At 45.7% G+C, this 15,122-nt stretch overlaps 1 protein-coding gene across 1 annotated transcript; it reads right to left on the bottom strand.

Moving 5' to 3' along the window:
* Positions 1-4,844: 4,844 nt before the first annotated feature.
* On the bottom strand, positions 4,845-10,260 carry LOC117840209 (CASP-like protein 5A3). Its single transcript, XM_034720672.2, has 3 exons — positions 9,800-10,260; positions 5,548-5,680; positions 4,845-5,356 (listed from the first exon to the last, which is right to left on the bottom strand). The coding sequence occupies exons 1-3, from the start codon at positions 10,054-10,056 to the stop codon at positions 5,165-5,167; spliced, it is 582 nt and encodes a 193-aa protein (XP_034576563.1). The 5' UTR covers positions 10,057-10,260; the 3' UTR covers positions 4,845-5,164.
* Positions 10,261-15,122: the final 4,862 nt, after the last annotated feature.

Genomic DNA, 15,122 nt, shown 5'->3' with positions numbered 1-15,122 from the left:
TTGTTTACAACTTGAGTTTTGTTTTACATATAGCTTTAGCTACTCTCGAACACGCGCAAATACGCGCTGTCCTCGTGTGATTCAGAACTCCACCTTCGAGTGATATTGAGATTGATCGCGTCTTTTTCTTGTTCGTTTTTTCGATTGCGTGCAGGAAACGATCTTCGTGATTAGGCTGATCTCGCACTGGCGAGGTTGGTAACCATCGGGAGTTGGTTTAGCGATTGCATTGGCGCTTCGGGTTCGCTCGTCGTAGTCGGATCGTGAGGGTCTACTTCCACCAAATCGAAATTATCTCCACTCACCGAAAGATCGGGCACTCCGCCTCTATCACCTTGTCCCGCCGCCGCCACGCCATTGCGCCCCTGGCGATTTGCCCAGCGCCAGTGTCCTGCCGCCCGGCCATGGCTCGCCGCCCTACTCTGTCTTCACGTGAGCGTGCGAGGGAAGCGTTGGCCGGGCTTGACCGTGGGGCCAGCGTGGCCGCCGACGAGCTTGAGCTCCATGCAAGGGGCCAGCTCCCCATGGCCTCCGGCAAGGGAGCCTGTCCTAGGGGGCGGCGCGCTCTCCCGCGGCCACGACTGCTGGCGGGGTCGAGCTCCCGGGGCGTCACGCCCGGTGCCTATGGCTAGCGGGGTGAGCTCCTCGCACCCGGGGTGGGCGAGGTCCGAGCGCGGCACGCTCCATGGCTGGGGAGCGAGGTCCTGGGACGGCGCCTCCATGGCCGGTGGTGGCGAGGTCCAAACGCGGCGCCCTCCATGGTTGGCGGGCCGAGCTCCAGGGCCATGGGGGAGGGGAGGTCCAGGCTCGGCGCCCTCCATGGCTAGTGAAGCGTCCCCACTTAAGTAGAGATAAATGTGATACAAATATCAGTCCTAGGAGACTGATAACACATTTATTCAACAGATAGTTCAGAAACCGTACAACTCCCGAAGGAGCCGGCGGGCAAGCCACACCCAAAGTAAAACTAAACCGATAACGATACAAATCCAAGTTGCAGTCCAGTCGGACTCCGGGCTACAATCGGAACTAAGCATCAGCGGAAGCATCCTGCAAAAGGCCAACACCACAGGCAGCGTTGGGTACAGACACGACCTCCTACTCGAGATCCTCGGCGACGTAGTCCGGGTCCTCCTCTGAAGCAACAAAACAGGGGTGAGTACGAAAGTACTCAACAAGTCCAACCCCATCCACGGAGGGGGATACAGCAGGAGTATGCACAGGATATAACAAGGATGAGGTTAAGGTTCATTTGCAATAAAGCTAGATTTTCCACACATGCAATGGTTCATTTTCAAAAGAGTTTTTGAAAAGCATTTTCTTTAGTAACCAAACATTGAGTGGGGTTGATCCTACACAAAGGATCCAAGTTTTATCACTACCAGACTCCCCGTCCGCCATAGCCCACGGCACAACTGTTGGACACTTCCAAAATCCACCACACGCTATAAAAACCATCCATCTCCAAATGCTAGTTATATGACCAAGCCGTAACTCGTCCAATGCCTTGGACACGGCTACCCAGATAGGTTTTAACTCTGCAGAGGTTGTACACTTTTCCCACAAGTAGGGTACCGCAGCACGATCACCTTAGCGCTGGTGCAGATCCTAACAAAGCCATTACCCACCTTAGCTATAACTGATTAGTCCACATGGAAGTAACCATGGGGTTAATGACCTACCAACAAGGTCTTTACTGGGACCTAAGTCACAAAGATCTTACTCCTTTTCCATGGCTCCCGTTGCTCACCAGCTCACCCGAAGACTAACAGTTTAGCTAGTGGGATTTATGCTAAGCCGTTGCCCACACAACGGTCGAGTGGTTGCACGATGATTGAATTAGGCAAGATGACACATCAACTCGGTCCTTAACCATGACAAGATGGATAACTCCCAACCTTGCTCAACCATTAAGGTACGAGCTCAACATTCTGGCATTTCACACAAGAAACACCCATCCATCTCATCTAAGCCTTTCTTGCCTTTATACCCGAAAACCCATTTTCTCATTCGAAAATACTCACACATTTATTCTCTAAATAAACCATTGTAGTCATGATTGAATTTGAGTAACAAGATCCTAAGCATTCTAGCAGTAATTATCATCCAAATACAGCAAGTCATATTTAGAGATAAGTATGGGACAACAAGTAATATTCATAACAAATCAAGGGTGGCTATCCAACCATGTCTTGCAATAAAACAATATGCACTTTTGTAAAATAGGCCAATAGGTTGTGTTTTGACAAACTAGGAATAAATATGCATCAAAGGATGAGATTGTACTTGCTGTTCTCAAAGCCCTCCGGAAGCTCCTGCTCGCGGTACTGGTCCTCAGGCTCGAGCTCGCGGTCGAACTCCTCCTCGTGCTCCTCCTCAGGTACTCCGCGATCTACGGCACACACAAAAGAGCACATAATAAATAAAAAGAAAATAAGATTTTACTCGTTGAGCTCCGAACAGAGAATGCGAGCGGAAAATAGGTGGGATGAGTATTTTCATGAAATTTGAATATGCCTCAACGGAAGTATATGGGAGGAGGCCGTGGTCGAATTTGGGATCAATTGGAGGAAGTTTGGAGCATGAAATGACAAGTTAAAGGGGTGTTAGGGCTTAAAACAAGGTTTTAGGACTAAACTGCGAGAACCAGGGACCTATTTGTAATTATTTCTGAAAGGTGGAAGGGTGTATCCGCGAAACTTCTCTAAGAGAGGTGGGAAGGCCGGTTTGCAATTAGGAGAAACTAGGGGGTTAGATCGAAATGGGAGGGGATTTATCCTTTCTTCTTCCTTGGACCGTGACAGGAAGATGGAGGAGGGGGAGGAACTCGGTGGGGGGGCCATCCGGCTGGGCCTCACCGGTGGCGGGCCGTGTGGTGGGGAAGGTAGAGGGGGTTCCATTTGAGGCGTCACCTCAGGCGAATGGTGGCCGGAGCTAGGGGGCCGGCGGTGGGCAAGGAGGCGGCGGGCGGACTCCTGGCGGCGGCGCGTGGGACGGTGGGAAATAGGGCGGCGAGCGGTGGGGGAGCGGTGCCGGTGGTGGTGTGGAGGCGGCAGGGGCTCGGCCCCCTTTTTATAGACGGCGGAAGAAGCTCGATGGCCGGCGGCTTCCAATGGTGCCGAGATTCTCGGCCGGTGGCGTGCCGGAGTGGAGGTCTTCGTGAATGGCGTGGTGGGGGCCGGCTCGGTCGACGAGGAGCACAGCGAGTCCATCGAGGTGATGGCCAGCGTGACGTGCGGCGGGACGGCGGCGACTAGCGACCGGCGATGCGATGCATGCAGTCAGGCGCGTGCGGGCGGCGTGGCGCGGGTGGCTGGGCGCGGCGCGGGCGCGCGGGGTGGCGTGGCACGGGTGGCCGGGCGCGTCGCGGCAGGAGGCGGGTGTGGGTTAGTGCGGGAGCGAGCGTGCGGGGTGGCCAGGCGCATGGGTTGAGCAGCGCCAGGCGGGCGGTGCCAGAGAGGGAGCGCCAGGGAGAAAAGGAAGGAGAGAGGGAAAAGGAGGAAGAAGGCGGAGAGAAGAAAGATGGAAGAAGGGGAAAGGAAAAGAAGAAAAAGAAAAAGGAGGGGGAAAGGAGAAGGACAAAGGGAGGAGAAAATCGGCGAAGTTGCGGAATTGATCGGCATGCGTGATGGATTTGACGGGCACGCGGTGAAATTTGCGGGGAACGGAAAAAGACGGCTGATGACGTCGGGTGCTGGGACGGCGGGGTCGCCGGGAAGGAAAAGATTTCTCGGGAGCTCAACGGTCGGAAAAATTTTGAAATGAATTTTTAGCGAGTGATTTGAGTTGGTAAATTTTACGGGCATTACAGCCAGGAGGCGCGAGGTCTAGGGGCGGCGCCCTCCATCACGTGAAGATGGAGTAGTCGTGGCTCTCCTTGACATTGCACTTCTTCTCGTCGCCGTTGAGCCACAGGCAACGAAGGGCCACGGGTGGCGGCGGGACACTGGCGTCGGGCAAATCGCCAGTGGCGCACGGGCGTGGCGGGGGCAGGACACGGGAGTCGCGATGGAAGGGCAGAAGGGCAGGGAGAAACGGACGTTTGACTTCAGGGGGATTCGGAAAAGTGGCCGGTGGAGAGGGGGTCTTAACTGTAAAATAATCCCACCTCTGACCTATCCATTGAATTAGTATATTGTGGTTTTGATTCATAGTTTCCAACATTGCACGGGGATGATTGTTTCGACCACGTACGTTCCCAAGAATAAGGCTGGTTTCGTGCCTTCCCAAATTATGTGACGGCAGGCAGAAAACCTTCTGAAAAAGAGTGCATACATAATTGATTTGAGATGTTTTTCAATAATTGATTTGAGATGCGCATGCTATCACCTGGAAATGCCATCTGATCATATACTGAAACGAAACTCTCTCAAGGCGGTGAAGGACGATCGCTAAGATAAGCTCAATTTGCTACACAATCAAGCTAACAGATCCAAAGCAACGGAGCATTTCTTTTTTTTTTCTTTTTTGAAACGCAAGGGCATTTCTTTGATGGATTTTTGTGCACCCACAACTTACAGATGCAAAATTTTACAATGCTCCCAAACAGGACCTAATAGTTTGGTCTCACGAAGCTATCAATTTCAGCATTCCAGTCGGTCTGAAAACTAGATCCAAATCATGGATGCTGGTAAGTAATACGGGGAAAGTACTTAAGATCTTTCCTCGGATGCACTTTTCCATTACAGAAACAAGTATCAGGCAACAAATCTTGCCAGGAGAAAAAAAATGCAACCTATATTCCCTGTAAAAATTGTACAGATACTAAATTCCTAATACGAAAGGCAAAAAAAGCGCATAATCGACAAAACAGGAAATAAGACACCATCATCTCGAGACATATATGCATCAGCAAGCTTACAACAAGCCTCATAGAAACCATCATCTCGAGCCATATATGCATCATGCCAGCTTACAATACAAGCCTCACAGGAGGAACATGTTGACATAAAAGGAAGAACTTTAGAGCTTCAGAACAACCCTTTTCAATCTGAAAAAAGACACTCCCTATTTTGTACAGACAATTCGATCACAAGCTACATTCCACAGTCATTCATCAATTTTTGGTTGTATTACAATTCGCTGCACCACACTGCTGTAGCTGCCACAAGCTGCGATCTGGTGCAGCAACCACCAAAAATTATGTTCTAACCTCCTATATTTCTCATCTGGAGGCCATGGACCAGAAATTCAAGATACAGGATGGCGCGAGCGCAAACCAGCTTATGAAAGCCATCGCCGTGGCAGTCTCGAAACTTGCACAGTGATTCTCTGCACATATGTTGAGATCATTACCAATGAGAACAGTGATTCCTGCTGACGCACATGCTGCGCCCAGGGTTAGTGTACCTGTGATCTACAAACAAATATAAAGGGTCATTAACTAGACAGTACACAAAAAATATAGTTTCTTTTACATGTAAAGAAACAAATGCACATGACCATCACAATTTTTTTTTTCTTTTGTTGATATGTCTACACCGTTTCAATGTTCAACAAATGAGAAGACTGATATTTTACAGAGTAGACTGAAAATAAATGACTCACCCCATCTCCGATAGTAAATATACATACAGCTCGAGCATTCCTTAAAGATCGCTTGACAAGAAGTGCATAAATGTCGACGAAGGCTAGCGAAAGGCTCCACAAGCACTGCAAAATGGCTGCGGCGACAAGGTAGCTGGTCAAAAGAAAACCATCAGTTCATCTTGTAGCTGAGTAAATACACAAATACATATAAATTATTCAGTAACAAAAGGAAAAAGTCAGTATTGCCACTCAACTCGCAAAGACCCATCCCTTCACCCAAAACCATTGCATAAATTGAATAGCACCCTCGACCAGCTCATGTACTCAAATCAAGGCCAGAACCAGAGACTGGCTGGTGTGGTGTCACCAACTTTTCCACAGTCTTAATTCCCAAATTGCATACTGAAGATTTAAACTATAGAAGATCAACTAGAAGCCTACACACACATCGGAAAGTGAGAACCAAGCCTGGACCATCAAAACATGTGCAAACAAAGCTGTTAACAAATACTCCACCCCGTCACAAACAAATCATTTTGATATTTGGTTACATTTCTATTAGTGTGTTGAGTTTTAATATTTGAAAATGATAATTAAATTTTCCTTGACAAGTAGTTCCATAAAACTAAGATTATATTTTTGTTAAGTTTTATAAACATATTAAAAAAGAAGTATTAGTAAAAGTTGTGTTTTGGAGACTGTCAATGCCCAAAATGTCACATATTTTTTACTGGAGGTATTTATTCTAAGGTGGTACTGTCATGCTGGCAGATGATATCCCTTAAATTTACCTAGTTAGTACACCTCCCATGCTCACCACTCACAAAATAAAACCTCTCCGCTCCTGAAAACTTGAATCATCACAAGCCACTTCAATTCATAAGCTAATCTGCTAGCCAGGATAGTGGGATGCCACATCAATCTAAAAATGGAGTAGTTTATGGCATGTGGCTGTGCATTGGAATCTACTTTAGAGCACATCCAGCAGCTTACTTATATCCCATCACCAATACATTCTCTCCCTCACCAATAACTTTTTTCCCTTTTTAGCAGCAAGTGCTGCAGCAGGTTACCAAAACAACTAATCCCCAATATATGGACCCCACCCGTCAGTGCCTCACCATTTATCCCTCCCTGGTCTGGTCCCCGCTTCTTCATCCTCTCTCTCTCTCTCTCTCTCTCTCTGCGCATGGCTGGGCACCGAGCTGCAGCCAGCGGTGGGGCGGATCTGCGGCTGGCGACGGGGGTAGGGGCAGTGGTGGCACAGAGCTCACTCCCATCTCCTTCGCCGTGCTGATTGAGCCCCCGTCGAAGCTGGTGGCGAAGCAAGGGTTGGGCGGTGGGTCACAGTCCACCGCCGTCCAGCTCTTCCTCCTTTCTCTCTGTTCTTCCTCTCTCTTCTCCTTGTCAAATGTCTGGCACTCTGGTGTCAACAGTAACTGTTGATAGGGTAGAGGATAGCATTCACCTACATGTGGGTAGAGATATAGAGTTTATGGTAACCACCAAAAAAAAATGTGGTATAGGTGATTGGCTTGGTAGTCTGCTGGAGCTCATCCATTACTAAAATGACAGGTTTTTGGTATTGGGGATGGATATGAGTAATCTGCTGGAGATGCTCTTAGGGTTCTATTTAGAGGGTGAAGTGAACAATCAACTTTAGTGACAGTTCAAGCTTGAGCGCAGTATAAATAATTTTCATTAGAAACACAAGGCAGTTCAACAAACAGAAGAGAAAAACTTGGTTTCATGACACCGCAAGAATACAGTTTTAGAAATATATCATTGAATTGGCTCGGTACACTTTAATACCACCGAAAGATCTAGCTGTTAAGAAATTTATCACTGAATATTCCATCCGTGCTTGTCTTCATCGCGAATCTCAAGCATCCAAGCATCTCTTCCGGCTATCCTGTGCTTGTCTCATCTCCATCATCCTGCCATGTGCCGTCTTCATCACGAATCTCAAGCGTCCAAGCATCTCTTCCAGCTATCCTCCTCTCCCCTGCTCCCAAATCATGAGCTTGGTTCAAAAACTGCGACAAGGAGGTGATTTGGTGCATGGCGGCTTCAGGCGAGGCGTACTGCAGCACAGTGGCTTCAAGCGGAGGCTTTCTGCGGGGCGGTGGCTTTGGGCGAAGGAAGGATACGGCACGGTGGGTTCGGGCGGAGGCAAGGCAACGGCATGGTGGCTTCTAGCGGAGATGAACTGCAGCACGGCAGCGTCCAAGTCCAATGAAGCTTCTCCCCACTGGCGCCCCAGTAAAGCTCCGCCAGTCCTGAGCAACAACATAGCTATTGCTTGCCATCGACCAAAATCTGAACACAAAAGATCCAAATGCTACTGGGGTGCTCAATCTGGTTGATCTGTAGCTTGATTTTGGTGGCCTGTCGTTTGATTTGGCCTCTGGCAGTGGCACGCAAAGCAAACCCTATGTAGGCATCCAGCGGACAGGAAGGCGGCACCAGCGAGGAGACAAACATTCAACGGATAAGATGACTGGTTGGATGGAAAAGGTCACGGAGTCGTAGATTTCTTAATGCTTGATCTTTCAGTGGTATTAAAGTGCACCAGGTCGATTCAATGGTATATTAATAAAACGGTGTTTTTCAGTGTCGTAGAACCAATTTTTCCAACAGAAAAGGGTTTAACTGAATGACTACATAGATAGTGCACAAATTATCTTCTGAATGCCTAGAAAAATAAGCATGCACAAATTATATTCTATTTTCACATGCTTGTTTATGTTAAGCAAGATTAGAGCTAATCAGTGAAGATATCCACAACAAAGACTTAATTGGATTTGAAGTATTGCAAGAATTACTGGAAATTTCATTTCGGAAGATTAGGCAAGTACAATGATCATTTTATAGAAAACATTCCAAAAACAAAGGCCTCTTCATGAGGCTTGAAGCTCTTCACATTTCTGCTACCTCTTTCATACAGAAACAAATCAAGGGGATGCCCAAGACAGGAACATAGACAAATAGTAATACCCAGATTTTGTCTAGCATCAATATTAGAATTGAAACTGTAATAGTAATACTATAACAACAATGGTTTCATCCCTGCGAAAACATAATGCTACAACAGCAATGGTGTCATCCCTGCGAAAACATGACCCTGTAATTGCTTATGGAGTTACAGGGTAAGGCTTTTGAGGGATACAAGAACTCCTCATTGCTCTATTAGTCTTGTGAATAGAAATAAGATGTTGCCAAACTCATTGTGCTTTTCAAAGCAAAGAAACTATGCTAAATGAATGAGTGCTATGAACATTCATAGACACACCACCCAGTTATAATCTGAACTAAATAGTACACAAAGTTTAAAGACAGATCGAAAGCTAGCTTACTGGGCAAATTTATCACTCTCAAAATCAGATCATGCAGTTTGTAAGTAACCAAGGCCATGGTACAAAGATTTGAGGAAACTAGTTTCCTTTTCTGATTAAACAGAGATTCTGAAGTGTTACCCTAGTTATCACAAGCGTAAACTCTGGATATAGTTCAATCAAAAACATCATGTCATCGCACAAACCGTTGCACAGGATAACATTAATATACTGTAAATAACACAACTAATCTATTCAGAGTTGAAAACTAAGACTTGAGAACTCTCCCAGGTCAAGAAACATGCAAGATTACTGCAATTCCTCATTGTTTTTATTAGTCTTGTAATCTTTTATATGTAAATAAGATGGCGATGCCCTACTCTTCTGTTCGAACTAAAGAAAACATGACTAAGTTATTCCAAAAAGCGACACATTCATAGACACACAACGTGATCGGATTCTGGTTGTAATCATAGCAGTAGTCCATCACAGTTTCAAGACTGATTCAATGTGAGTTTACTGAGAAAATTCTTCGTTCGTTACATCTCTTCACGTAGTTAGCCGGAGGTAAATCTAGGGAAGGCCACGGGTACAAGATTCCAGAATAGCGCCACTTGTCAAAATTTACCTTTCCTTGATAAAATAAAGTTTCTTGAGCTTTCCTAGTCAACACACGTAAGCTCGGCATACAATTCAATCAAACACATCACGCCATCGCCCAGCCCCTTGCACAAGATAGCTTCAATATAACGCAAATATCAACACGACTACATTGCTGAAAGCTGAAGCGCAAGGCTCGAGAAATCTCGCAAGCTAAGAAACATGGGAGATTGCTAGCATTTCTAATCCCGCCGTACAAAGAAACCGAAGAAGTCGATCACGTTCCCCGAGACGGGAGTCGAGAGGGGATCCAAAAGAAAAGGGATGCGTCGGACCTGAAGGCGGAGACGGACGGGAAGTCGTTGGTGGACGCCATGACGGCGAGTGCGGCGGCGGCGAAGAAGGCCTGCGCGAGGCGTAGACCCAGCCCCGCGGGCGTCCCCGGCGCCCCCGGCGGATCCTTCATCCGCACCCCGCGCGGGTGCGCGATGCCCTCCCCCTGCCCCTGCCCCTGCCCCTGCGCCTGCGCCGCCGCGGCCGGCGCCGGCGGCGGCGCCTCCACCGGGTGCACCGCCGGCCGGCTCGCCCGCATCGCCTCCGCTTCCGCTCGACTCGGTCAGCAGCGGCGCGCCGGCATCTGATCTCGCCGGGGCCGGGGCGGGATTGGGAATCGGAGGAGCCGGGGTTTGGGAGATTCGCTGGTGACTGGTGAGGGAGGGGGTTGGGATGACGAAGACTGGAAGATAGAGGAGAGGGGAAGGAGCACGGGGCCGTAGGACCGATGTCTCTCTCTCCTCTGCGTGCTTTTTCTTTTTCCCAGAAATGGTTTGTTTACTTGGCCACATAGAGTGGGGCCCGCAAGAAGAATTCTAGTCAGTGGGTGGTGCTTTTATTCACAGTCGATGTCGATGCCTTATACCTTTCAAGTTTCATCAATGCGTTGATAGAAAGTCCTGGGGTTTGGTGGGTTGATCAAGCGCAATGGAGGAGAAAGCACGGAATGTGCTCGCTCTATCCTATATATATAGCTAGTTATCTTTATTCTAAGTTAAATCTTTCCAAAAATCTAAATCGAGGGAGAGCTCTCAATTTTGATTTAACTCGAGAGCCCTCCCAATTGGTACCATGTGAGGAACAAGAGGGGATTTCGAATGCCAAAAAAGTAGGAAAAAACAGGGAGAAGTAACAAATAGAGAGAAGAAAGTAGCAAATGCATATATCTCTTCCACGCGACCCCCTCCTCCTTCTCCGGCGAGCACCTCATCTCCTTTAGCGAGCTCTAATTCAAATTATGTTTTGGGGTTGGAATTAGAGTTTCGGGATTTGAGGTTGGGCGCCGGCTCTTAAGGGATAGCTGGGGAGGCTACCGGATAGGCGGTGGTGGTGGGGTATGGGCAGGATGGCGAGGTGTGGCGCTTCCGGCGTGAGGGTGGAGGAGGCTGGTTGGGAGAGTCAGTGCCGGAGGCATCGCCAGCAGGAGACATCGCGGTAGCCATGGTCAACGGAGATGGTCGCGTGGGTGGCGGATCTTATGGTGATGGCACCACGACATTGGGAAGGGTGGTAGGGGAGAGCTCGGATATGAAGGGGATAGGGTATGGGGAAAGGGAGGGCAACGCCAGCAAGATGTTGGTAGGTGACGAAGTGGGCCTAGGGGGCACAAATGGAGAAGGAAGTCGGGGGCACTCGGAGGAAGTCGAAGGGGTGGGTGTGATGTTCTTTTTTCAGAGAGATAAATATAGGCCGCGGGGATAAGGGCTCTCAGTTGTGCTCTATCGGGAAAGCCTACTCCCTCCATCTAGTGGTCTCCTAAATTTTTTAGTTCTTAAATATGAATAGAAAATTAAAGATTATAGCGTAAAAATTGATCACGAATTATCATAACATATACTTTCTAGTTGGAATAAATTATTTATAGAGATATTATTGTAAAAAATTTGGCTCACGATAACTCTAGAGCTGGCTGTGTTCTGGGTCAGAGGAAGTAGTTTATATTTGTGAGAAATTTTCCAAGATTGTACACAGTGGTTACTTATAAATATCAAAGATATATTGAGGAAATATATTAAATTTATATGTGTCGTTTATACATTTTGTTCAAGCAAATCAAGAATAACAATAGAGGTATCATGGAAATCTGCCATCGGGTTAATCCTCTAACTCACCACTGGTACTTATATTTTAAGCTGATTGTTATTTTATTGGTAAATGACACATCTATCGACAGCTTGGCACCTATAATCGCTTCATCAATCTCTAAGATTTATCATTCCAGACGCTGGAAGGCATTCATAGTGGTATGGGGTAAGTGAATATGCTCATGAGGCTAGGTGTGCATGCCGGTGATTATTTTGGAGATGATGTGCATAGTTTCCACGTGCATAATTTGAATTTCAACTTGTTTTACAGCCTCGTAGAATGACTACTTTTATATCAAAATTGGCTTCAATCACATCTACAAATTTAATTTTTTATTTGAAGTTTTTATATCAAAACGATTGACTAGAATTTTAGACAAGGATCCAAAGAAAAAATATATCATATTGCTATATCAACAATTAGTATTTGGTGGAATGGCAATGCAAGGAAGCTGCATGCAAGGTGTAGAGTTATGGGGTTGACTCCCATCGTCCCACGAACGGCAAGTTTGTGAAAGTTGTGTAGCCGTGCTAGAAATGCAGAGTGAGAATTAGAATGCAGATACGGTGTTCTATTTCGTAGACTCGTGTGGTAGGAACAAACTCAGTTATGTGTTTACATTCACATACCTCCCTCCGATGGGCTTGGTTGTTTGTGCCTGGCACTTGCATGCATCAAGCCTTCAGCCTCTAAAAGAACATGTGCCATCATAAAATCTGCTCATGATATAACCCCGGTCTTCTTAGTAATAGGGAGTCAGATCGGATTCACATGGAACTGTATTGGGATAGCACTTTTCCCGTATATTAACTTGAATATGAATATGAATTCAGATGTTTTTGAATATGAATACAAAAGGGATAGTTTGAATTTGAATTCACATTCGGATATCCACTGATTTGGATGATAGCAATCAATAAATATATATTTGCTTTATCAATGGTTTTAAAAGAACAAACTTGACGTAAAACATACATGTAGGATCAAGTATAATAAACCTACATGACGGATATTGCTTGTTAAAAATATTTTTAAACAATATTTTCATTAAAAATAAATATCAATAAAGAAAAGAAAACATATAAAACTATTTTACATTAATGAAAAATAATGTATTTGAATGTAATTAATGTTAATAAATATACCAATTTCAAACTAAATCAAAATAATATATCTGTAGCATGGTTTAGAGATGTGTTTATTCTATAGCAAATACGAATAATATCTGACATCCATCAATATCATGATAAACAAATTGGAATATATCCACTTTAGTTACCATATATTAGAAAGCACTAGTAGAGAATTGGCCTCTAGTCCCGGTTGGTAGGGTGCATATCTCTCGGATATCCATCCGGGATAAACCAACCGGAACAAAGGGGGGGTCTTTAGTCCCGGGTCTTTTAACCGGGAGTAAAGGACCCCCTTTAGTCCCGGTTGGTGTCACCAACCGGGACTAAAGGGCCTGCCACGCCAGGCGCGGGACAGGCCCTTTAGTCCCGGTTGGAATCGAGCCGGGACTAAAGGGGGTCCCTTTAGTCCCGGTTGGGAAATCCAACCGGGACTAAAGGGACCCCCTTTAGTCCCGGCTCGATTCCAACCGGGACTAAATGGCGCTTGCATGGCACTGCCCGTGACGCCTGAATTTTTCATGCATGCATCACGTATACGTAGTACCGCGGCCCTTTTAATTTGTTAACCTTGTAGTTGAGATTTTTTAGAACGAAATCAACTAGTATTTAAACGAATGGGATTTGTAATTATACAATTACTATATATATACACAATCCTTATACACAATTCAACTAGCTTAGTACAAATCGATCATAATTAGCGCGTATTATATATACAAATAAATCAAAGTATCTTCCTACAATCTTCCCGTCGTGGTGTTGCTGATCGGAGTGTCTAATTGTCGTCCATCGTAATAAAATTCTCCTCTTGGATTTACCACCTCGTCCATTATGAATCCAATGAGACCTTCACATATTGCCGCTACTCTTTCTTCCTTCAAGAGTCCTTGTTGAATATTTAACATCTATAATTTGGAAATTTGTGAATGTTACATGAACAAATACATATAAGGAGCTAGAAAATAATTAACTAGTAATATATTTATTTTACGTACTTTAAAGTTGTGCGGCGTCATCTTCGGTCCCTTGGGTCCCAAAAAACTGTGCATGTGCTCACAGATGTAGTAGCCACATAGATTATTCCCGGGTTCCTGTCTTAAGCACTTCATTGCGGAAAAAAATAAGTTATGAAATATTCGTGTTATACAATGTAATAAATGTGCAGAGTGCATACGTACCGGGAAGTCTGTGTTCCATGTAAGATTTTCTTTGAATGGACCTTTGTATGTCCTTATGAATTGTTTCCATGCGCTGCGGATTAGAATAATGAATGACATAGTGTAACAGGGATAAAATTTAGGAAATAAATTTTTGCATAGAGATAAAGGTCCAGAATTATTACAAGCCTAGCATGTCTTGCAATTCTTGGTAGTCCACCGGATCTTTCCTTAACGAATCAAAGATAGTGACGTGGCTTCTTTCAGGCTCAATTATAATAAGGATCCAGTGGAAGCTGCGTGCGTAAAATTTTCATGCATATTAGAGCTAACTAACATGTAGAGATAAGGAAAAAGACATCGAAAGTAGACAGTATACACACACTTACTTGAAGTTGTATGGAAGTAGTATGAAATCCTTGAATGTTTGTTTGTGTAGGAAATTGTATATTTCCGCAAAGGTTTTTTCCGGCGCTAATTGTATCTGTTGTTGGTTAACTACAGATGGATCCATGAAGCCTACATGTAGGTACACCTCTCGGCGGCATGTCTGAATTAGCATCCTACATGAAATGGAAGATGAAGTTAGTACGGTGACGCACGCCAAAATTTACATGTAGAGATAATAAACGAACACTTACAGAATCCAAGCGCTGATCAGAGAGACGTCCAGGGCATCATGATGGTACACTTTGTATATATCCTTGAAGTCTAGCCACAGCACTTTCTCCCCTTCACCGTGAAAATCTATCGGTTTTACCTTCATGCCGATCATCTCCCTCGAGTCGGCGGATGCCATCATGTACCATTGATGGAATTCGTACATCTTTGTTGATAGCTTCCGTACCATTGAAGGCTTTACTAGAGGTTTGCCTAGCTCATAAGGCCACTTCGGCTCAGGGGGCGGTGCAGTTGGCGTCTCAACTTGCCCTATGCATTCATCAAGTCCCAGACCTGTTTCTTCCATGAACTTCAATACATTTGCTTGTTGATCCAAGGGCATTGCTTTTACCCGTTGAGCATCTTTTTTTGATAAATGGCTGAGGTCGGGGACTGGACCGCTGGAGGATGATTTTCCTTTCCTTTTATCCTTTTCATCAGCCTTTACTAGAGCCCGTTCATAGTTTGACAAGAGTGGTATCCTTTTCTTGGCTCCTTCTTCCATCCTGATAAAAAAGTTTAAATCTCGCCGACTTACTGGCGGTGGCTCCATCTCCCTTGCCTTTTTT

Source organism: Setaria viridis, chromosome 9, assembly GCF_005286985.2.
Source record: "Setaria viridis chromosome 9, Setaria_viridis_v4.0, whole genome shotgun sequence".
In the NCBI taxonomy this organism is placed as follows: domain Eukaryota; kingdom Viridiplantae; phylum Streptophyta; class Magnoliopsida; order Poales; family Poaceae; genus Setaria; species Setaria viridis.
Note: the sequence above shows the minus strand (reverse complement) of the source record. Positions and strands in the feature narration are given on the sequence as shown.

Coding starts and splice junctions, on each gene's coding strand:
- LOC117840209 (XM_034720672.2), bottom strand. CDS start 10,056: ATGCGGGCGAGCCGGCCGGCGGTGCACCCGGTGGAGGCGCCGCCGCCG. Junction 5,681..9,799: donor CCGTCCGTCTCCGCCTTCAG/GTCCGACGCATC, acceptor TCTTTTGACCAG/CTACCTTGTCGCCGCAGCCA. Junction 5,357..5,547: donor TATTTACTATCGGAGATGGG/GTGAGTCATTTA, acceptor ATTTGTTTGTAG/ATCACAGGTACACTAACCCT.